Source organism: Pseudorca crassidens, chromosome X (genome assembly GCF_039906515.1).
Source record: "Pseudorca crassidens isolate mPseCra1 chromosome X, mPseCra1.hap1, whole genome shotgun sequence".
NCBI lineage: Eukaryota > Metazoa > Chordata > Mammalia > Artiodactyla > Delphinidae > Pseudorca > Pseudorca crassidens.
In genome coordinates this window covers 16,167,247-16,191,897 of record NC_090317.1, presented here as the reverse complement: position 1 = coordinate 16,191,897, position 24,651 = coordinate 16,167,247, and the positions used below count along the sequence as shown (strand labels likewise).

The following is a 24,651-nucleotide window of genomic DNA, read 5'->3' as shown; positions in this document are numbered from 1 at the left end:
AAACCATAAATAAGTATGGAGGAGTGGAAATCACCGAATTTCTTGGGGTCTTAACTATACAACTAGGAAGGTAATTATACTTGCCTGTCAACTTTATATATATGTGAAGCAGATCAACCTGTCCACTGCTATATATATGCTATTATTTTCCTTAAATGAGGTAATATTCATGAAACTTAATGAAAACTGAATGACCAGTCTAGTCCCTAGAAAAAGTGATTTCATTTATAGGTTAAATAGAATATGAATTAATTCTAAAATAAATTATTGTACCACCTAATGGCAATGTCTTTTGGTCAAAATATGTTTCATATTTGTTGGGCTACCTAAGCCCAACAAACCCATCTGATATGATTAGTACACAAATCAAGAAACAAGTATTTATACTGATGAAAATACAGAATAGTAATGACCATCTCTACTGTAAAACAAGGTGGTGTTCTTCTGAAATGTCCTACAATCTAAATAAGTGGTACTGTGGAAATACATATAAAGAATTGATTTCATTGGTTTGAAACTCAGTAGAATACACGAAATAACTACTTACTCTTGGCAATAGAATTTTGAGCACTTGCAGATGACACTTGTTTATGTAATCCAGAAGTCCCCTGTTCAAGCTTTTCAGCAGATACAGAATGTCTGTTGGCTGAGAAAAGATATAAGATTTACTGTACTCATATTTAAAAAAGCATCACTAGCTGAAACAAAATGAGTTCATGATGTACTTCTATGGAGCATAAACTATATAAATTTTACTTACATTTTATGCAACTGTATAGAATTATGTCCACACATAGGAAAAATTTACAGTACATCAATATTAAACAAGACTATTTTTAAAATATGCACTGGATAAAGCTGTGTAAAACTTATCAATTATTATTCATTTTTACACTGATTACAAGTTTAAATGGTAAGATTTTGGATATAGTGGATAAAATACAATTACTATAAAATTTCACCTGGTCCTTTGGCGATCTCACATGACACAAATTTAAACGCATGCCAAAGAGTAAGTACATGGCAGTGTTTTCACCTAGGATACAAACCTCAAAACCTTTTGTAGTAAATGCAACCTTATACTAGTAGCCAATATTTACATGTGAAAATGAATGAACTTAAAGTTTAGCAGCTGTATTAATTACCAGTTTTATTCTGATAGTTCACTGTTGTAGAGCCTTCCCATGACCATCTTTTTTGATAATCAATACGGCTGCTCCGTTCCAGTGTACGATGAAGGGCAGCTTTGAATCTCTCCTATTTAAAAAAAACGCCAACAAATTTTTACATATGCATTATATTGATTAGTATAATTTTGATCTGTCGGTTATAAAATACCCCCACTACCAAATTTTCCAATCAGGCAAATTTTCTTAAATAAAAGATAGAACTGGAAACATCTCAGGTAAAAAGTTAAAGTTCAATACATCTCGGGTATCAATCCACGTTCTCCCGAATAACTAGGTTTTAATCTTATGGACACGAATCAAGGAGCTGACTGTGCTTCCCTCTTTGCTTATTATATCATTAGGAAATTTAGAACCAAACGTGTAGCCTATTCTAGCAACTATACAAAGACTGAGTGGTACACTTTGGTGTATGCTAATTATACCTTATGTTTTATTATTTTCTTACTTTAATTTCCCCCTCTGCTTGATTCCCTCAACCACTTATTTTCTCATCTGGTTGTGGTATGTCTTGTTTAAAATATACCTTAAATTCTTTGTAGAATGAGGCAGGAAAAACAAATCAACTAATACACATATGTGAAATCTATGCCAGATCATCTGTTATACCCACATTTGTAACATCTTAAATTCTGGCGTTAACTAATCAAATTTTTAAAGAGATGTGTTTGTCTTGACCTCAGCTTCAATTTGAACTGGGCAGGATAACAGCTCTACAAATGTAAATGCTACACTGTGGCGAAACAAGGCCATTGCTGGAAATGAGAGGCAGTTTTCTTTTTTCATCTATTCCTCACCCTGTGCTGTAACATACCATGGACTATACTCAGGTAAGCAAATCAACTCAGGGCCAGAAGGTTTTCTATTCTTCCCTGACAACAATCGTTTCATAGCAACATCATCCTTACGATGTTCCCACCGTTTCTCTGAGGGCAAATAGGGTAAACATACTAGGAAAACAGAGAGTCACCCATATGCTCTGAGAAAAGCAACTGCAATTCTTAAAATAAAACTTATCTAATGGCAATATTTTAAAATTATATTTTCTAACAGAAAGTAAGTTTTTTTTCTAAATTAGTTAGACACCCAAAAAGTATAATAAAGACTAAAAACAGAGAATCTTCTTGTATTTCTCAAACATCTCTGATTCCTAAGCATTCTAACCTGCTGTTTGCAGATGCGCTGACCCTCTGTGCTCTTTCAGGTTCCTTCCAGGAAGGCACCTGTGGCTCCCGTGCAAGCTCCCGGCCTGCCTCCCGTGCAGCCCCGCCCACACTCGCCCCTCCTCAGCACTCCTCTTTTCCTCCGTGCAGCCTCCTCACAGTGTCGACCTGTCCCTGCTCTGTCTGGGACTCCCCCATGCTGGCTCTCAGGGGTCGGTTCTCTTTTGCCCTTTCTCCTTGTCTTCTGGCCTCTTCCCCTGCCCTGTCTCTGGCTCCCGCTCTGTCTACAGTATCATTTTGTTGCTTCTTCTTTCTTGGTGTTCTCTCTCTCAGGTTCCTCTTTCTCTAAGATTGTCTTTTTTTCTCCCAGTCCCCAGGACTCTCTCTCCTCCAGGGACCCTCCCCGACTCTGTGCACAGTTTTCTATTTTACTTTCTTTGGTTCTCTCTTTACCTAGTTCAGTCTCTCTGGCCTTCACTCTCTTTACCACAGAGAAGTAAATTAAGGAGATGTTTCACAGAGGAAGACAGAGAGTGACACAAGTTCTGAATGAGAATTCATTAAATACTGGAATGTGCTAGAAGGAAAAAAAAGACAGAGAAGGTGCTAGTGGACCATGGACAGGGAAGAAACAGCACAGGAATAGTCCTAGAATAAGGAAGATTCGCCAATGGGGGTAAGGGCTGGGGGGTGAGGCATTTGCAAGAGCCAACTGTGTGCAAAAATTAGGAGGAAAAGCGAGCACCACAGAGAAGGGGGCTCTTAGGGAGAAATGAAACCAAAGAGAAAAGGAGAGGGAAAAACATTTTAAAATTGGACCAACAGAAAAAAAAGAGAGGGAGATAAAAACCCATATACTGAGAGAGGCAGAAACTCTATAAAGATGGGGAGAGAAAAGAGGGAGAAGCTAAGACAAAGAAAGCAGAAAGAAAAGGGAGGTGCCTCGGGCAGAAAAAGGTCAGTCAGTCAGACAGAGAGCCAAAGACAGACCAAGGCTCACTCAGGGACACTTGAGAGTCACTGGAACAAAGAAAAGAGGGAATGACAGCGAGGAACAGGACAGAACATGTGAATTCAGAAGGAGCCAAGGACACTCAGGAGAGCTGTGGAACAACCTACAGGGGAACAACTTGGAGCCACAGAGAATCATACAGATTGAGACAGGCAGCCAGATGCCCACACAACAGTCAAAGACAAAGTGAATGAAGAGCGCCAGAGGGGGAACGAGAGGGCACGACAGAGGCGGTGACTCATAGCAACAGAGTGCCAAAGACACCAAAGCAGAGTCCCCACAGGAAAAGAGAGCAGGGCTACAGAACAACAGAGGAAAAAAAGGAACAAGAAGGTGGGGGGAGAGAGCGCAAAGGAGAGAGCCAGGGAACCGTGGGAGAGTGCGAGGCTCTCGCTTGGCTGGGCCTCTGCCACTCACGCCACTCACTCGATGAGCCGAGTGCTGAGGTGAGAAGCAGCGCAGGTCAGGGTCACAAGGGGGCCTCTCAGGGGCCCTGGGACGGTGGATAGGTGAATACTAGGCAATGGGACAACACTTTTGTAGGATAGAAAGCCGCTCAGAGCAAAGCCCAGGCCGCAGGCACCCTGCAAGTGGACAGGGTTCTCTCCCTGGACGTGCAAGGCTCGGATCAGGATGGGGCAAGAGGTGCTAATGTTGAAGGAAAGATGAAAGAAGAATTGGGATTGGTTCCAGTAAAAGCAGAGAAGGGCTAAGAAAAAAGTACTGCAGAACCAGGCAACACAGTGCATCATCTGATTAACAGCCTAGAAAAACATGTACCCTTTCTTCCTGTAACTTTTCGTTTCTCTTTTTTTCTGCAGATATTCTCCGTTGTTCATCCTTTTCTTTCTGTTCCCTCAGCTTTCGCTGCTTTTCTTCCATCTGTTTTTCGTATAGGATCTTAGACTTTCTTTCTTTTTCAAGTAGTTGTGTCTCTTTATTAGCTGAAATATTCCAAATGCAAGGTAAGAGCCAAGAAAATATTTAAATTTTCCACATTACAGACAGAGAAGGAAAAAGTTTATATTTTATTCTCTTTCTTAAAAATAACATAACCTGTGCTAATGACTAAAGACTTATTATATAAGTGAACAGAGATGGCCACTAAAGAATCATTTCCACTGGGTGTTCGTTTAACTCCTGAGAACTGAATTGGCTTAGATGACTCTCCTGTCCGAACTAAAATTCCAAATTCAGAAGAAATGTTTTCTTTCATGTGATGTTTCTGCTGACTTGAGCTAAAGTCAAACCCCATCAGATTAATATGCTATACATTAAAACAAGATGTAAAAAAAACACATGGCCAGAATATATGTTTTTTTTCCCTTCTACTAGGAAACTTCTTTTCAAAGGCCTCATCTAGACAGACCATATTAAGCATGCCAGTTTGACCTTCGTGGGCTTTAGGCACATACCACATTACTGACCAGCATGATGCTTTCCTGCGTTCAAATTTCCCCTCACTAAAGCCTGGAGAGCCATCTATGAAGTTGTAAAATACTCTTCTAAAGAGCTACAGGAAGAAACAGCTCCTCACCAAAACAAAGACAATTGCTATTTTATTTGAAGGAACTTGAGCACTAGTTTTGCAGTGGATTTACAGGGCCAGATGAGAAGAATACATAGATGAAAAAGTATTCTCTCAAGGTGTAGAAAGATTATTCTTTTAGATCCTAATTGATACAAAGTTACACTTGAAAAGCATAGCAATCAGTGAAAGATACCATATCCATGTTAGGATTATTAGCAACTCCATTTTTTGTTTTTTTGGTTTTTGTTTTTGTTTTGGAACCCACCCCCAGCAGTGAAAGCAGACTGCTAACCACTGGACCGCCAGGGAATTTCCTCATTTTTGTTTCTAAGTCATTTTTCTGAAATCCCATTTTGCTTGTTTCTACCAATGTTGAAGAAATTTTCATACCTTAATTTTCAGAAAATTAAAGCTAACAGAAACTACTAGTTCAAAAATAAAACAATTTGGTCAGATATTTTTCACGGACCTTCTTTATCTCATTTAGTATAAGCTCTTAATCCAGTAGAGCACATACTGTAAAACGTGTAATCTATCATATGAACAGATTAAAAAGTAAGTAAAACCACTTTGGAAATATATAACTTTAACGTAAAATTCACTCATTTTAATTTTTTTAAAAAAAGTCTAAAATATACCATCATCTTGTCTTTTTTTCTCCTCTCTGCGCTCCTTTGCTAATCTTTGCTTTACATCATTTTTAAGCACAGATCCATCTATTACTAAAAAAAAAGAAAGAATACAGTTAGACATAGGATATCAAACTTTAAGGATATAACACTTTGACATCTATCAAAGCATTCTAGAAATTATACCTGGTTTAAATGCTGATTTTATATTTGAGGGCTGTGATGGAAGAGCGCTAAAGCTACCCTGACTCCGTCTTTCTTCAGCAATGGCATTAGCAGCAGCAACTAAAATACAGGGAGATAAAGGAAAGGGATTCGATATTAAGAATACAAACAGTGGGACTTCCCTGGTGGCACAGTGGTTAGGAGTCCACCTGCCAATGTAGGGGACGCGGGTTCGAGCCCTGGTCCGGGAGGATCCCACATACCCCAGAGCAAGTGGGCCCGTGCGCCACAGCTACTGAGCCTGCGCTCTAGAGACCAGGAACCACAACTACTGAGCCCACGTGCCACAGCTACTGAAGCCTGCACACCTGGAGCCCGTGCTCTGAGACAGGGGAGGCCACTGCGGTGAGAAGCCCACGCACCACAACGACCCAGCTCGCCACAGCTGGAGAAGGCCCGCATGCAGCAACGAAGACCCAACACAACCATAAATAAATTAATTAATTTTTTAAAAAAGAAAGAATACGAACAGCTAATCCAGGGGTGGCAAAGCACAGCCAATTGTATCTTCGATGATAAAGGACAGAATCTCTTCTACAAGGCAAAATCATGACAGACTCTGGGTCAGCAAAGACATAATGAGTACCTATGATGTTCAACAATAATTCAACAAAGAATTAACAGTGTTTACCGTAGACATGCCAGCCTATCTGTGCGCACAGAGTTGTCAGTAGAAGTAGCAGCACGAGCTGGTAGGTGAGTAAGAGCTGATTAATAGCTTTCAAAAATGCCTCAGACAGACATTACAGCAAGTACTAGAAAAACTGAGCTGGCAAGGATTTGGAAAAATGTTTCACCATAAATTGGGGGAATTTAGAAAACATTTGGAGTTTATGGATCTGAATTTGGATGCAAAAGTGTCAACAGTGAGAGCCTCAGAGATTGGGCCCAATATAAGGAGTACATGTATAAATTACCTAGGTCAGGGGCTTCCAACCCTGGCTCCACACGAGAGTCACCCAAATTGCTTTTAAAAAAATTAGCAAAGCCTTCCCCTCCCCGCCTCCACTCTCTGAGAATGGGGCCCAGGCCTTTGCAGTTGCTAAAAGCTCTATTCTGATGCACAGTGAAGGTGGAGAAAACATTCAAGGAATTGACAATGTGATGGTATTTTTCTAGGTAGGAAAATGTCAAGCAAATAAATATAAATTATATAATATAAATTTACACATCTTGTGTGAACAGGTAGAAAATGGCAAATAAACTTCAATAAGGGTGAAATATAAGAGTATGGGAGCACAATTTGAGGGAAAGTAAGAAAAACTAAAATTCTAAGATGATACAAAAACAAGTTCTTGGGGAATTCCCTGAACTCTAATTCCATATATGGCTGTATCTAAAATGCCCCATAGTGACAAAGCGAGAGAGAGGCATGGACATATATACACTACCAAACATAAGGTAGATAGCTAGTGGGAAGCAGCCGCATAGCACAGGGAGATCAGCTCGGTGCTTTGTGACCGCCTGGAGGGGTGGGACAGGGAGGGTGGGAGGGAGGGAGACGCAAGAGGGAAGAGATATGGGAACATATATATATGTATAACTGATTCACTTTGTAATAAAGCAGAAACTAACACACCATTGTAAAGCAATTATACCCCAATAAAGATGTTAAAAAATAAAATAAAGAGGTAGAACAAGTTTTCAAATAAAATAAAATAAAATGCCCCATAGTACCAGGCATCTTCAGGAAGGAGCTGGAGAATAACACTGAAAACTCCTCTTCTACTCTCATATAAAAGCACAGGAGGACTTCCCTGGTGGCGCAGTGGTTGAGAGTCTGCCTGCCGATGCAGGGGACACAGGTTCGTGCCCCGGTCCGGGAAGATCCCACATGCCGCGGAGCAGCTAGGCCCGTGAGCCATGGCCGCTGAGCCTGCGCGTCCGGAGCCTGTGCTCCGCAACGGGAGAGGCCACAACAGTGAGAGGCCCGCGTACCGCAAGAAAAAAAAAAAAAAAAAAATCCTAACGAAAGTCCATATTTTGGCATAATTTAGTTGGCCATAAGGACAATTTTTCTCAAAATGTACAATTTTACCAGATTTAAGATCTTATTAATCAGAAGTAACCTAAGAAATAGCTGTGATGGCAATAACGAACCAAATCGTATAAAGGTTATAATATCAAATATGATTTTTATTTATTTTTTTAAAATTTTGGTTGTGCCGCACCACTTGAGGGATCTCAGTTCCCCGACCAGGGATTGAACCCGGGCCACGGCAGTGAAAGCACTGAGTCCTAACCACTAGACCGCCAGGGAAGTCCCCTCAAAACTTATTTTTAGATCTTTACGTCCAAATTCCTACTGGCAAGAAATACATTCACCAAAAGAACAGGCTCTAAAAATGTCCAAACAATGGGAGAAAGCCTTTATGTCTGGACTTAACAAAATGAACATTTTATTCAACTCCATTCAATGAGAGAATTTACTTAATTCACTTTAAAGTAACAGGTGCAATAGAGTACTTCTATAGTTCTTATACTAACTCTAAGTCCAAAATTAAAGTTAAAAGTTACCTTTTGCCTGGAGATTACATAAGAAAACATGTAGAGTTTATTACTAAAACTGAATTATGAATCTTAATCTGTATTTCCAAAAATCTGCCATAACAAATAATGTATACCACCATTTATGAAGTTGTTTTCATTGGTTATTACCTCATTTAATTCTCATAACAATCCTATAAAGTGGATATTATTATTTTCCCCTCCTTATTTTACAGATGAGAAAACTGAGGCTAAACATAACTTTCCCAGATCACACAGGTAGCAACTGGTAAAACCAGAACTTAATTGTAGATTAAGAAGCAACTTAACTTTGAAACATTATGTAATTATCAAGGACCAGACTGTACAAAACCCACATCAACCTTTATATGACTTAGTTTAATATTCCCACCTCAGCTACTTCTAAGGTTACTTCTTTTTAAAATATCACAATGAAGGAATTAAGATCTAAATGTATAAAATTTATTCAACAATAAGTAAATGAAATATACAGGCTTTGGTTTAAAATATACTTTGGAAATACAGCAATGGAAATATTTTAAAATAAAGCATTTACTTTTTTTTTCCTCTAAAGTAAGCACTGTTATGCTGTGGCTAAGAAAAGCTTATAGAGAAAGTGTGTAAAAGATGTTACAAAAAGAAAATCATTCTCCTTTTTTGGCCGCACTTCGCGGCTTGTGTGATCTTAGTTCCCTGACCAGGGATTGAACCCGGGCCCTCGGCAGTGAGAGTGCAGAGTCCTAACCCCTGGACCACCAGGGAATTCCCCCATTCTCCTTCTATGATGGGAAAACAACAAACTCAATCATCCTAGCCATCTAGCCCAATAAAAACCTCAGAATGAAATGAACCAAAAATAGATGCCACTAGCATGCCAAAATTAAAGAATGCTTTACACTTGATAGACTTCTAAAAGATGTCATTGAAATTTTGAGGCCCCTTCTGGACATAAAGCATTTTAGCTCACTACTGACTTCAACATAGTGGAATATTTCTGCTTCTCTCCAGAAACCCCACTCCCCCTTCCTCAACACACACACACACACACACACACACACACACACACACACACACACACACACACACACACACACACACAATCTGTGTCACAAGAGCTCTGCTCCACTAGGTCAAGCTAAATGCAAGAAAGGAAGGAAGAACACTTTTCCATGACAATTAGTTCAAGAATCTTCCTAAAGCTGCACCCAAGCACAATCACCCCAAAATGCTTAATCCCATGAGATGCCAATGATAAATACTCATCCCAGTGCTTATTAGCAATTCTGTATTGTCTGCCTCAGCTGCTGCTCTTGACATCACTCAGTCAGAGTTCGACCTAAAATCTGTAGCCCCGGGCTTCCCTGGTGGCGCAGTGGTTGAGAGTCCGCCTGCCGATGCAGGGGACACGGGTTCGTGCCCCGGTCCGGGAGGATCCCACATGCCGCGGAGCGGCTGAGCCCGTGAGCCATGGCCGCTGAGCCTGCGCGTCCGGAGCCTGTTGCTCCGCAACGGGAGAGGCCACAACTGTGAGAGGCCCGCGTTCCGCAAAAAAAAAAAAAAAAAAATCTGTAGCCCCACCTCTCCATGACCTTTCTTCTGTACTAATTAGAAACATTAGATTACACAAACTAGTACCCTAGTATTTCTCATTAGGTAGCAAAGGGCATAGATTGCAAAAAAAATCATTGAAAGGTTTTTTTTTAATTATTATAAGAAGGGCTAGGGCTAACTGCTACAGATCAGTGCTACTCACCATTATTTGGATAACAGAATAAAAAGCAATTGCTACTAAGTCTTATCTTGCACTCCTGCTGGATGTAGCCCTCAAAGTGTAGGCTGTGGGGTGTCTAGCAGCAGACTCTCTTCCAGCAGCCCAGTCCCTGACCCTTCGCACAGTTGCCGGCCCAGTCCTGGATCCACCCTCATTCAAAGCTGAGCAGTTGGGAGTGCAGATCCATTCCACCCATACCAAGGGTCTCTCTTCATGGCCTTATTACAGTTTGCATGTCATTAGGCCAGGGAGAGGGTGAGAAAATATTTAGAAAAAAATAGAAAACCAAAGACATTTGCAATCAGGGAACCACAAAAATAAGGCAGATTCAGGAAGCTTTGCCTAAAACAGCAACAAAAGCTACTCACTGTTATCTGGATAACAGAAAAGAAGCAATTGCCACAAAGGGGCAGAATATTTCACTGACTCTGTCCCCTTCAGGAAAATGCTGAGACCATGAAGTAAGTTCTTTCTGGTCAAGGTGGTCCTCTGTAGAAGTTTAACATGTGATGTTTTCAATTCCTAATACAAAATGGGCAGCAAGGAGGTCAACTAGGTTCTCGGTTAAGCCTTTTTTGCTTAAGTTTTTAGTTTGAAATACTGTGAATTCAAGCAACTGTCCCATATAAAATTTAAAAATACTTTTCAACATTCAGTATGCAAATACTTTGGGGGGGCTATCCAGAAGGCCGGTTAGTTTAAATCAGTGAAATAATTCAATGTCAGAGGACCTTAGGTGTCAATAAGCAATAAAACAATGAATTTATTGCAAACTCTCCCTGTAGGTGAACCATAATAAGCTAGAGACAGAAGAGTTTTTCACGCTATGCAATAATGAAAGTGTTTTTGCTTCTGACATTATTCTCTGGGGAGTTGATTCAAAGCGTTCTGAAGTAACATAAACCCTCCCAAATCGCAGCCGGTCTAATTTTTCAACTGCAAATGAAAAAAATCCCTAAGGATTTCAGTAAAATCAGCAAGGCTGTTTTATTCAAGTTCATATAGGAGGAAACTAGCCCGAGAACTAAAAGCAACCTCCCACAAGCAAGAAATACTATCTCGCTCAAGTAGCGAAGCAGTCTCCTGGGCTAAGCAATGCCAAATCCTGCCAAATTTTATAAAATTAATGATTTCGCGGGGGGGGGGGACTTTTTGGCGATGGGACCAGTTTAGAAGAAAGCACTCTGAAGCGCTGAGTCCCGTTCAGTCCAGCCTAGGGTCTGCAAGATGTCCCACGGAAGGTGACATCCTGGAGAAGTCATGTGCTGAGGCAAACCAGGAGGAGCAGGGGGACCAAGTTTTATCCCAAATTTCAAAGCCAGACCCCCAAGGCCCCCTCCTCACCGGACCTTAACCAGACCTTGACCAGGAGGATGCGGGAGAGACCGGGGTTGCGACCGTGGGAGGGGATGAAAGCGCGAGCGCCCCGGGCAGAGGGAAGATTCCAGGGCTGCCCCGAGCCACGAGGGCCGTCTCGGCGCCCGCACCTCCCAGGCAGCGGCGCGTCCGTTCCGGCGGCTGCGAGAGCGTCCGCCTCTCCCCTACGGCAGGCGGGGCTCGGGACCGTCCGCGGGCTACGGGGTGCCAGGCCCCCGCCCTCCCGCCCGAGCAGCGCCCGTTAGTTCTCTCGCGCCCCGCCCGCCCGCGGGACTACGGCCGTTGGCGGTGGCAGCTGGGCCGCGGGACTTGGGCCGTTGGTGGCGCGGGCCGGCCGTCTCCCCTCCCGCCCGCGTACCCTCTCGGCGCCCCGTCCCGTCCCAGGGCGCTCCGGCGGGGGTGAGGGGAGCACCCGACGGCGCGCGAGGCGACTCCGAAGTGAAGGTTTCCGGCGCGGGTCGCGCCGCTCCGACAGTCCCCGGGGCCGCGGGAACCCCGCCTCCCGCGCGGGCCCGAGCCCCCCCGGGAGCCGCCGGCCCGCTCACCCATCCGTTCCCGCAGCCCCCTCAGGGATGTGCCACCACCGGCGCGCTCCGCCATCTTCAGATCAGCCGAGCGGGGAGCCGCCGCAGGCACTGGGTCCCCAGTGCGCAGGCTCTGGCGCGGCCGCCGCGGGGGCTGGGGCCGTGGCGCCGGGGGGCGGGAAGGGGCGGGGCCCAAAGGGCCGCCGCGCGCGCCTCGGACAGGCGATTGCCGAAGCGCTGCTTTTTGCGCACCACGTGGTGAGCCGCTGGGCGGCGACCACCTGGTGTAAATAAACCCTCTCCTACGTCCCGCGCTCTCCCAGCACCCTCCATCCTGGATGCCAGCCAATCATCAGCCGGCGTGGCCCTCCAACATTCCTTTTTTCTTTTCGACTCTTTTACCTAGAAACGCAGTAATGTTCTTTCCTTTCTTCATTCGTTCACTTAGGGAGCACTTCCTGAGTGCCTCCTGGGTGCGCTTGCATCAAGAGTTTGCTAGTCTTTGAAACACGACAGAAAGGCCCAAGTTGGGTGAAGAGGCCTAGAGAGGGGTTGGGAGAGAGATAGGTTCCTGTGAGGTGCTAGGGGTCCTGATCATGAGTAAAGACTTTAAGTTGTTGAGAATAAATCGTGACACTATTAGGTCTCAAAGTTGTGTGAATTATCTTAGGGTGTTTGTGGATCTTTAAAGTGAAGGAGAGGACTTATTGGTGTTAATCTCGCCAGATAGATATATAATATTCGTAAATGATTAGTATCCAGAATGCATAAAGATTTTAAAATTACTTAAGAAATAGGCAACCCTCCCAAAGTGAGCAAAAGGCATAAAGATGCCTTTCACAGGAAAGAAAACACAAATGGTCAATAAGCATAAGAAAAGATGCTCAAACTCTTAAGCACTCGAGAGAATACAAATGGAAACCACAGATATCATGTTACACCTACAGATTTGGCAAAAATTAAAGAGTGGAAAATAAGAGTTGGTTAGGATGTAGTTTAATATTAGTGGAGAAAAATAATACTGTAAATCAACTATACTTCAATTAAAAAGACACTAGTGAAAGAAAAAAACACTAGCGGGGGGAAGAAGTTTGGCATTATATCACCTGAAGCCCTGTTGCTACATATATACAGACACCAATGCTTTGCATGAGCTATGATTATTATGACACATGATTGGGGCACTAGCAAAACACATATACCTACACACAAATTCAGCTTTGATGAATTTATCTGGAACTTCACAAACAGAAAATCTAGAAAAATGCAACATCAGCTTTGTAGTTTCTTGCAAAACTGCTGAAAGTGAACCCATCTAATAATAAGGAAACATTCGCCCAAATCCAAACTGTGGCATATTCTGCAAAACAACTGACCTGGATGCTTCAAAATGAAAGATTTTTAAAAACAAGCATGGGGGAAGTGTTTCAGATCAGAGGAGGCAACAGAGACCAGGTGTAATAATGCATTATCCTTGATTAGAACCTAGATTAAAAAAAATTTTTACAGGGCATTCATTATTGGAACAATTGGGAAAATTCAAATATGAACTGTATATTATATATTATTGTATCAAAGTCAAATTTCTTGGGTGTGAGAATGGTATCGTGGTCATGTAGGAAAATGTCCTTTTTCTTAAGAAGTAACTGCTGGATAAAGCATCATAATGTCTGAAACTTACTGTCAAGTAGTTCATAGGAACAAACAGAGCAAATATCACGCATATTAAAAACTTGTGAATCTAGGTGGTTACACAGAAGCTCGTTTTACTCTTCTTTCAACTCTTAACATGGATTTGAAATTTTTCAAAATAAGTTGAAGAATTTATTTTAAATCTAGAAAGATTGTCTTCAGCTTACTTCTAAACATCACCACTTTGAAAAATAAAACTTGATTTGGCATTACATATACAGGGAGGCACCCTCCATAATCTTTGCAGCATTTAGAACTTCTAAAGGTCTTAATCCTGCCCAGGTGTGTGTTGTGGGGGGCAAGTAGCAATAAGAGGTCTCTACAAGAAAACAAATACAGGCGGCATAGGCTGGGAGCTGGGTGAGTAAGTAAAATGGGTCCCATCAACAAGAACCTACTGTATAGCACAGGGAACTCTACTCAGTACTCTGTAATAACCTACATGGGAAAAGAATCTAAAAAAGAGTGGGTATATGCATATGTATAACTGATTCACTTTACTGTACACCTAAAAGTAACACAACATTGTAAACCAACTATACTCCAATAAAAATTTTTCAAGAAATAAAATAAAATGGGTCCCAAGAGCTCAGAGGGATGGGAAATCACTCGTGGTTGGGGTGATCAGAGAACCCTTTGTGGAAAAATTGGCACTTGTTTTGGACCTGAGGACCAAATGAGAGGTCCTCAGGTAGCTTAGTGAGGCAATGCGCCCATCTGTGGCTAGATTGCACTATTTCTCAAAATAAGATGGAAATCTAGGTTTTAATGTAAAATCTTTTTTTAAACAATGATGACAAAGTTAAAAGTTTTGCAAAACAGGGTGCAGGGCAAATAAAATGATCAGATAGCTAATCAATGTTCGACTTTCCCAATTATCTCATTTTTTATGTTCAAATGAAAATCCAAACAAGGTCCACACGTGGCATTAATTGATATGCCTTTTAGGTCTCTTTTAATCTATAGATAAACTCTTCTTTTCCTCTAACATCTTTGACAGATCACTGTGAAATTTACAACTCATTCATTCATTCAGTATTGGGGAGAAAGAGACAGGGAAGATCCCCTCAGATGTTTCCTTGGGGCTAGGGCAGCTCCCTAAGGAGCCCCCCACGAGACTGTCTGTACATTTCTCAGAAAATGAGTGGAACTAAAGACCGCCAGCTTGGGGAGAGTTAGTCTATTCTGAAGCCAACTCAGTCAGAGCTGGGAAAGAACCCAGGAGGCTTGACTCCTCTCTGCCCCCGTTTGGAAAGCCTATGTTCCCCAGTGAGCGAAAAAGAACTGGAATCCTGCTCACTATTTTTTTACTTGGCTATTTTTTCTCTTAAACCTGATACCAGCAGGAAAAATATTCAGAAACCCCACAGTCATAATAGGTCTGGGAAGTGTCACTAAAACATTGTATTCACATGTAATAAACACCCAGTGGACTTATCAAGTCTAACAAATTTGCATTTAAACTGCCACCATCACAGCTCTGTAGTAAGAGTTTTAAGCTTCACAGCCTTGAGGTGGCTGTTCCTCTCCATCCTTAACTACCTGTCGGATTCAGCCATCACACACACAGCGGAGTCAGGGCTCTGGTTTTTCATTCTCCTCTCATTTCTGACTCTTGCCTCGCATCTGTTGCAGCTTGGCTGTGATGCAGGGGGAAGCGTGATGTTTCATTCTGGACTCACCTCTTGCCAATTCTACTCACATTTTCCTTTCTTTTCCCCAATCTGCACTTTCCTTCTCTCCTCAGTTACAGACTCACCTCAGGCTTTGGTCATTTCTTGTTTGGTTGATGGCAGCTTTCCCAGCTCCGGAATTCCTGCTGCAGCACCTCGCCCCCGCTCCCCACAATGACCCTTCACCACCCCTCCCCCATTCCCCTTCCCCTTCCCTTTGCACTGAGGACCAGGGTGACCTTGCTCTCTTTCCAGGGATAGGGTGGGGGACTGATTCTCATGGCCTGAGCTCACCAGGGTGGGGGGCTGGGAGCTTCCGAGGAGAGGAAGAAGAGGCACCACTGTCAGTTGGATCAGACAAACCTCAGAGGGGGAGAGCACGGTGGCAGCGATGGCAATCTGCTTGGAGCAGTAGGTGCATCTCGGATACTCACAAGTAAACAGTAAGAAATATGTCATTTGTCCAGTGCCTACGCACTGGCAGGCACAGTGCTTAAGGTTTTACATGGATTGTTTCATATGATCCTCACCACTGCTTCATGGGATAGCTTCTGTTATCATCCTCATTTTGCAGATAAGGAAAGAGTTAACCTCCCCAGGGTTAGCACAGCTAGGAAGTGGCAGAGTCAGGATTCAAAGCCATATATATCTAGTACTCCTTCCACTGTGTCTCCCAATTTACCAGGTGATGAGCCCTAGTCTACTCATCTCCTAACCCACGTCTTCACTTCTCCATTGATCCAGCCCCCACACTCAGGCTACTCACCTTGTGTCATGTGGGGTCTTAGTTCCCGATGACCAGGGATCAAACCTGTGCCCCCTGCAGTGGAAGCTCGGAGTCTTCACCACTAGACCATCAGGGAAGTCCCGAGATGCACTTTTTATCAGTGGTAACGTCTTCGTACAACTACATCTCTTAACCCAAGTATCACTATAGCAGTCTCTTAAGTCTTTACTAGGATTGACTCAAACTATTCCATAAGAAACCATTGAAAAATGGGTGTTTAACATGTCTGGCAGTAAAGATAAATAAGACTCCTCTTAAGCAGCCTTCCTTCTAGAAAGGCTCACAGGGTCCATAAATGCCAGGTACTCAGGACTGACTTCAAAATGCATGTGTAAAGGAAAATGTGCCACATCTAGTGCACTGTTTATCCTGCAATGAATACTTGTTGAATGAATGAAAGAGTATTGAAAGCCTCCACAGTACTGAAGGGGAATTTTCGATGGCCACCGGGGTGTTGAAAAGGTCTAGACTTAAAATTATCAAAGGGCAAGAAAATGTCCTCATTTTTTTTCTTAACTTCAAATAAAGTAGAGCAAACATGGGCTGTGCCTTCTCATTCTAAATACAGGGCCTATAATATAAAGGAAGCTTCAGGGGATGCCAGAAAGTATAAAATATCAAAGAATGCCCTTTAAAGACACTTCGGAATTTCTAATAGAGCTAAAAATTGGTAAAATCTAGATGGGAGAAAATGAGAAGAAAAGAGGAATCGGGATGGTTTGTTAAAACACAGATTGCTCGGCCTCATTCCCAGAGTTTCTGATTCTCTAAGTGTTATTAGTTGTATAACTAACATATACCCCTAAGGAAATGTACCGAATGTCTACTGTGATGTCAAGTACAGCTGAGTGCTTAATATCATTACACTCTGATGATGCTAAACATTTAAAAATTCTAATACAGATCTAGTGTCGTGTACATCCTGATACTTGACATTTGTTTACTAGGGGAAGACAGATACTTTGCCCTAGGTTTCACTGCAAGTCAAGATCTGGCCAAGACCTTGTGGGTGAGCATCGCAATGGAGGCAGGGGCATCACAGACAGGGAGCTGCCTGCAAGGGTGCCTGAGAGCATTTTGTACTGCAGCTTCTTGTGACAGAGTGTAGTACAACACACTGAATACACGGTTTTCCTTCTCTTCCCCACCTCCACCTGCTCAGGACAGTCCACGTGCATACACACCTACATTTGAAAAGGAGTTAACATAGGTACGGGGTGGCGGGGGGCGGAGTAAAGACATCCAGATCACAGACGGGAAATGAAATGCAGAAGAAACTCCTCTCCTCACGACCCAAGGGGGGCATGTTTCCCGGGGTCAGAATGGTTAAACAATTGTGTCCTTAACTCTGCCTCTTCTTGAGGACCCCTTTGCAAAACTCAATTGTTTGTCGCTGAACTGCTACAGTTGCAGAGCCGAAAGCCTGCACTGTAAACCTCATTGTTTTTTCATGGCCGGCTCCCAGAGCTATTTAGAGAATGTATACTTTGAGAGACAAAAGGACCCAAGAGGACAAAGGGGAACTGTGCGCACACTCTTCTTCGGGAAACGTGGGTCTGTGGGGATGCACACGTGGGCTGCAGAGAGCTGAAGCAGGCTTCCAGCAGGGCTCTCATCTCTACGCAGCTGGGGTAAAGGACTCAGCAACAACACGGAACAAAACTTCTAAAGGCCCCACAGCCAGCCCCTCGAAAAGAAAACCCTCCAGAGTTTTCAGAGAAGACTCTTGGGGTGGATGGGGGGGAGAAGAGGAAAAGAGCAGGTCATCCCTGAGGCCAAGTGAATAGACCATCGTTCTCTGCTCTCAGGAAAGACACATACCCTTGACTTTGCTTTTCTTTAGTTTCCAGATATTAGTGTCTGTTGAGGACACATCACTGAATGTGAGAGCTGGGAAGGAACGTCAAGGCCACTAAGCTGAGTCCTCTCATTTTCCCCTGAGGCTCAGAGAGGCGTGTTGACTCAAGTTCCCACTGCTTTAACCCAGGTCTCCCTACACCCTATCTAATGCCCTTACCTCTGCCCACAAGTGAAAGGCTGTCCAAACAATCTTTTGGAAGAAGAAAAAAAAAGTGAGAATTGCTGACCCAGTGCTTGGAACCACTATGTCATCCAGCTGGAATTTGACCTATATCCTCCCAATGAAACTGAAACGGACACGGGAGGGAAACAGATGGAGACCCCGCGAAGTTGAGAAAGACACACTTAAAGGATGTTGAACAGGCGTTATTTCTGTGAAGGAATCAATGAGCTGGCCCCTACCTGCTGCTGCACACAATTCCCACTACTTCCTCTCAGGAACCCTGTTCTGCAACAGCAAGACCAGGCAAACGCCTGGGCTCCAGCTGGCCTCTTGATCTACTCTTCCCCCACCTGACGGAAGTGTGATTCAAGTTCAGGATAATCGGACTCCAGACTTCTCTGGAGCTTTCCAGAGGTCTGAGGAGCTACAGCAAGAGAGGGCTGCTCAAAACAGTGCCTGGTGGTCTATGCCGGGGGCTAAAAGCGTGGCCGTATCCAGCTGCTATTTGAATCTAGGAGTGGAGGTGGGGATGGAGGAGATGGGCCGAGCACCAGCCGAGCCCGAGAGGCTTCATGGAAGGAACAGCTCTTAAAACCAGGCTTTATAAATGGGGGCTATTTATTGGCTAGTACATTCTTTTTTTTTTTTCGGTAGGTGAGCCTCTCACTGTTGTGGCCTCTCCCGTCGCGGAGCACAGGCTCCGGACGCGCAGGCTCGGCAGCCATGGCTCACGGGCCCAGCCGCTCCACGGCACGTGGGATCTTCCCGGACCGGGGCACGAACCCGCGTCCCCTGCATCGGCAGGCGGACTCTCAACCACTGCACCACCAGGGAAGCCCTGGCTAGTTTGTTATACGTGTTACCCTCAGAACTCTGCGCAGTGCTCTGTAGAGGGTTTGTATTCAATATGTTTTTGTTGTCGATATTATTATGCCTGGAGATAATTAATTCAACTGAAACACACCCAGGAGGAACTGTTCAGAACTACCCAGTTCTTTTCTCTCTCTCTTTGGAAGGAGGGGCGTGGATGCCGAATTCTGGTTCCTTCTGGATACGCCTGCACTGGGAAGCTGCCGATGAGGCTGACTTCAGAAAGAAGGTGTGAGGAATAAAGCACTGAGTTCAATTTTAGTTCTGTAGAAATATTTGAGCAGTCTGCTTGGTGGTGTTTTCATGATTAAAAATGACCCCGTGCATGCACTCGACAGGAACACGGGCCACAGCCGGCCTGACATATGCTTTTTCCCATCTCCATATGTTTCATTTATATCTTAATCCCCAGCCTGCTGGGAAAGAGCCGGGTAGGATGACACTTTGGGGACCGCTGTCAGTTGGTTTCATGCTATTTTCTTAGCCTATGGTTTTCACACATCCTTCACTATGAGCTGGAATCTGGCGCCGGGCCTGTGGAATTGCCATAGGGCTGACTGCAGGGGAAAGAAAATTCGAAATGTGAAATGACTTTTGTTCACATGTGAGTCGGAGATGTGTTTGCTCTGTTTATAGAAGGAGGAAATGACATTTGAAGAAAATTGGTTCAGGGAGAAATGCTGTCATTATACAAGCATTCGAAATTTAGTGACTAACTGGCAGCCTTACGAAGTTCCCAAACGTGCCCTTTGCCCGTTGCCGTGTGGTGAAAACAGAATGGGCTTTGGAGCGCAGTACATCTGGGCTTGCTTCCCAGTCCTGCCACTTAAAGACTCTTCGACCCTGAGCCTCAGTTTCCTCACCTGTAAAATGAGGATAATAACAGTTGCTTAAACTGTTTTACTAATCTTGAAATCAGTTGATATAAAGCTCAATATACAGTATGAGCTCAATATAAAATAGTAGTAGGGTCTTCCCTGGTGGCGCAGTGGATAAGAATCTGCCTGCCAATGCAGGGGACACGGGTTCAAGCCCTGGTCCGGGAAGATCCCACATGCCGCAGAGCCACTGAGCCCGTGCACCACAACTACTGAGCCTGCGTGCCACAGCTACTGAAGCCCACGCGCCTAGAGCCCGTGCTCTGCAACAAGAGAAGCCACCACAATGAGAAGCCCGCGCACCGCAACGAAGAGCAGCCCCCGCTCACCGCAACTAGAGAAAGCCCACGCACAGCAACGAAGACCCAACGCAGCCAAAAATAAATAAATAAATAACAAAATAAAATAAAATAGTAATAATAACTATAGCTAATATTTCAGAGGCAGGTACTGTGTGCTGGGCACCGAGTTATGCACTTGCTTTTTTCACATTGTCCCACTTATTTTGACAATAATGCTACGAGGTCAGTAGAATTATCCCCTAAAATGCTAGTACTATTAATCATGACGATATACCACACAGCTCAGATTGGGATAATCGCATGCTTTTTAATCTTGCTTTTTCTCCCTCATCTGCCCGCCCACCTCCCCACCCCCGTCCGCACTGGTTTTCATTTGTGGTCAGAGGGCTGGAGATGTCTCACCAGGTGATAGGGGAATGGAGACAGGAGGCCAAGGGAACAAGCATTTTGCCACCCAAATGCTGGAAGAGGGCTTTGCAGTCAGAGACAAGCGATCAAATTTTCATGCAAAGAATACTAATTGTGTGGAACTAACAAAGAGGCTTGTTTGAGGGGAAACAAACACGAGAGTCATTCAGATACTTGAAATCTTTTTTTAAATCAGAATACTGGAGCTTCACAGAGGCCAGTCCCTTTGTGTTCCTACTCCCCCGCCCCCCTTCCTTCTTAGCTTCCCTCAGCGGTTGGGGGGCGGGGGAGAAGGTCTGTTTCAGAGCGGGGCCAGGTAGGGCCTATTCCCTTCAGGTGGCGGCAAAGCCTGAGGTGCAGAGACCCAGCCGCTCCCTCCCCGGGGCACGTCTCCCTGTGGGGAAGACACAAGGCGGGAGCAGACAGATGGCAGCCACTAGGATGCTTTCTGTCCCCTCATTTCTTACAAACAGAAACGGCCTTGTTGGAAGTTAGCTCTTGCGATCTCTCTTGAGGGTAAGGCAAAAGCTGAAGCAGCGTCAGATGAGAATCTGCCTCAGGAGCTCACAGTCAGCCTCAGCGGCTCATGGCACAGAGGGAAGCATAGGGACCTTGAAGGTCTAGAAGGGGTTAACCCAGGTCACGTGTCTGAACACACCGCCCCGCCCACCTCCGAAGGACGGCTGGCACTCGGAAGTGAAGCCTCCTGCGTGACAAGCTTATTTAAATGCTAACTGAAAACAGCAGATTCTATTTTCCCTTTGGCCTCCGGGAAGCCACAGCACAGAATTTTGACATTTTTCACTAACACTGCCTGTGCACGGTCCCAAATTCTTTCTGAGCACGTCTCCCCGTCCCTGCCACTTCTGCCACATTTCTGGGTGTGGTAGAAAAGTAGCGCTTTCAGTGTGGTCCCCAGAATTCATGGAAATATGAAAGAGAGTATTATAACATTTTGTGTTGTGTCTTGTTTTAAAATCGAAAAGTCCTGTTTTTCTCCAGTGGCGTTTTAACCACACTTCAAGACAACCTGTTGTGAAGGGACACTTTTGGGGTAAGGCCAGGGACAGAAAAACTCAAATTAGAACTTTTTAGATACCTCAAAGACAATTTTGAGAGCTTAGAGATTTACAATTTAATCAGCTTCCCTCTTCATTTTACAAAGGAGGCAACTTAGAGAGAGACTTGTCCAAGGTCACACAGTGAGTAAATGGCAGACCCATATATTTTAAAGTCCCATTTTCAAAATGCTGTTATACACAATCCAAATGATCATCTCAGCAGGGGGCATTTTTGTGTGTAGAAATCGACAAGCTGATGGGTTGTCACCAGGATTAAATAACAATAACGTCTGCAAAGTGGCATGCACAGTAGCTAAGCAAAACGAAATTAAAATGTTCTATCCATTACACATTCCTTTCCTTGATATTTATGTCCACATACATTTTGAGTTTACAGTGTTGTAACATTTGTGTCTATATCACATCTTGATCTCTCTTTTTCACTTAACACAGACCCCATACTTACCATTTTAATGCCGAAAGAACATTCCATCTGGCCCGTAGACTCTACTTTTTTTATACACGCTACCATTATTGAACATTTGGGCGGTTTCCAGTGTTTCACCGTTATATATAGCAGGGCTAGGAACAACCTTACATAGCTTCCCACCCCCCACCCCGTGCTCCTTTTTAGTTGATTTCTGTGGAGAATGTTCTCAAAAATGGAATGAGACGTATAAAGAGCTTTCAAAGCAGATTCTCTCCAGAGAAATCTCACCAGTTTACTGTGTTTGTGTGTCATCGGTGATGGGAGACTATAGCATTGGAGAAAAAAGTGGTTTAACTCTTCTGTCTGGGCATAGAAAAGGAACTTGGGGGTTCTTGACTGAAACTTCCTAGCCTGCCCCTGGTCACCCCACCCTTCAACCCTCGGCAGTGTTAGTGCTTTCCTGGCCTTTTTTCTAACTTCCCCCTTCTGCACAGAGTCTTGGAGCGGAAGCAACCATGCTAATACAGAAGAGATGAACAGTTTTGAATCAAGAGGTGAAATCTAACAAAAGCAACACACGGAAGTGTGACTGTCCCAAGTGCTTCACCAAATAAAATGTTGGGGATTCACCTGTAAATTTCCATCATGGACAAAAAGGTGATTTTAGTTTCAAAGATCAGTTGATAAGAAAAGCCTGCCAATTCAGAGAGAAAAATCTCACTGTGGATCTGTGTATCCATGTGTTTGAATTTGAACATTTGACCCAGTGGACTTGGGGTGTCTCTTCTGACTTCTGTCACTCACAAACTGTCAATGATTCAATAATAACAAGTTACATTTTTGAGAGTTAAGGCCCTGTGCTTCCATGCATCATCTCATTTAATCCTCATAACCACCTTTGGAGTGGATACTATGATCATCCCCATTTTACAGATGAGGAAACTGAGGTTTAGAAAGATTGACTTGCCCAGAGTCACACAGCTGGCAAGTGCCAGAGCTGTCATATGAACTCAGGTCTGTTTGATTCCAAGGCCTTTGTGCTTGATCTTGTCCTGCCTCTCATACTTTCTTGGTTTACGTGATGGTGACTTATCTGCCATACTGACTCCAGTGTTGTTTCAAGGATCAAATGAGAGAAAAATCCCAAAGTGCTTTGTAAAGAGTAAACAAAACATTGTATAGATGTGCAGGCATTTTATAAATGTGAGGCATGATCATCACTTGGATTTAATTTAGCTACTGTGATGCTATAGGACTCTACCGGGCCACATCACTTGACCCAGTCCTAGGCTTTCCGGAGAGACTCCGTCATTTCTGTTTTAAGAACAATTTCTGAGAAGTGGGTCCCCAGTTATAGTTACACTGTGATATTTGCAAATGCAGTGCTCCCCCCACGATAGAGCTGTGAGGAGAAAGATGAGACACACAGGTGCTGGTGCCATTGCTCCGATGGCCTGATCCGTGTTTCAAAAGGAGTCACGTGGACTAGATGGGGGCGTGGTACTCATCCGGCCCAGGTCTTACTGGAGTGGGTAAGTCGTGAAACTGGCAGGTTAGCAAAGGAGCTGCTGCGTCTCATTTCCTCTCCTGAGGGAGAAACCAGGAGTTAGGCACAGTTTACCTTAATACCTGAACCAGAGACCGTTGGGAGGCTGTTAGCCATGAAAGAGGCCTTAGATAGCCTCTCACCGGACACCGACCCCTACCATTTCTTATTTCCTGAATAGAGCTTTATTGTTTTTGTTAAAAATGCATGCACTGTTCGTTGACTTTAATGAGCTCTGATGTGGCACAGTTGTTATTTCTATCATTCTTCTCCCACACATAAAGTGTTTCATTATTACGGTACTAGAAGGTTTCCCCCATGAGCCTACTGGGCATTTGTCATGACAGCTTTAAAAAAATTTCTCCTCGCAGGGGAGGGGGCTGCAAGATGTCAGAGAGTAGGGGTTGGGAAATAGGAAAGATGTATTGTTTCTTTTTGAAATTATATGCTACAAAATGAGTGATTATTACATATACAATGTCATATATTAACATGAAAAAAAGTTCAGTTCCCAAGCTTGCAAAAAAATTTACATGAGCTCTCTAGATTCCGTGTTTCTAATGGAATGTAGAGTGGTAAACAGATCTTTTAAAGATAAAGAGAATTTTTAACAGAAAAAAATAACAAGATCAATGGATGAATGTTGTTTGTCACATGCTCAATAAATTATGTTAATTCTTTTTTAAAAATAGATTTTATTATTTATTTATTTATGTATTTGGCTGTGTTGGGTCTTTGTTGCTGCACGCGGGGGCTTTCTCTTTGTTGCTGCACGCGGTGAGCAGGGGCTACTCTTCACTGCGGTGCGGGGGCTTCTCATTGCAGTGGCTTCTCTCATTGTGGAGCACGGGCTCTAGGCGCGCAGGCTCAGTAGTTGTGGCACATGGACTCAGTAGTTGCGGTTCACGGGCTCTAGAGCACAGACTCAGTAGTTGTGGCGCACGGGCTTAGTTGCTCCACAGCATGTGGGATCCTCCCGGACCAGGGATTGAACCCGTTTCCCCTGCATTGGCAGGCGGGTTCTCAACCACTGTGCCACCAGGGAAGCCCTATG

At 43.8% G+C, this 24,651-nt stretch overlaps 1 protein-coding gene and 1 non-coding gene across 5 annotated transcripts in view; both read right to left on the bottom strand.

Moving 5' to 3' along the window:
- The window catches only part of MAP7D3 (MAP7 domain containing 3), a 35,756-nt gene extending 23,687 nt beyond the window's left edge, over nucleotides 1-12,069 (bottom strand). For all 4 annotated transcript variants that reach the window (XM_067724464.1, XM_067724467.1, XM_067724465.1 and 1 more), the window contains exons 1-6: nucleotides 11,949-12,069; nucleotides 5,709-5,807; nucleotides 5,532-5,615; nucleotides 4,143-4,306; nucleotides 1,146-1,257; nucleotides 548-646 (exon numbers count right to left, since the gene is read on the bottom strand). In XM_067724464.1, the coding sequence (XP_067580565.1) occupies nucleotides 548-646; nucleotides 1,146-1,257; nucleotides 4,143-4,306; nucleotides 5,532-5,615; nucleotides 5,709-5,807; nucleotides 11,949-12,003 (613 nt within the window). In that variant the 5' untranslated portion in view covers nucleotides 12,004-12,069. The remainder of the gene's footprint in view (nucleotides 1-547; nucleotides 647-1,145; nucleotides 1,258-4,142; nucleotides 4,307-5,531; nucleotides 5,616-5,708; nucleotides 5,808-11,948) is intronic.
- Nucleotides 8,945-9,017, bottom strand: TRNAE-CUC (transfer RNA glutamic acid (anticodon CUC)). Its single transcript has one exon. It is a non-coding gene; the product is annotated as a tRNA-Glu (tRNA).
- Nucleotides 12,070-24,651: the final 12,582 nt, after the last annotated feature.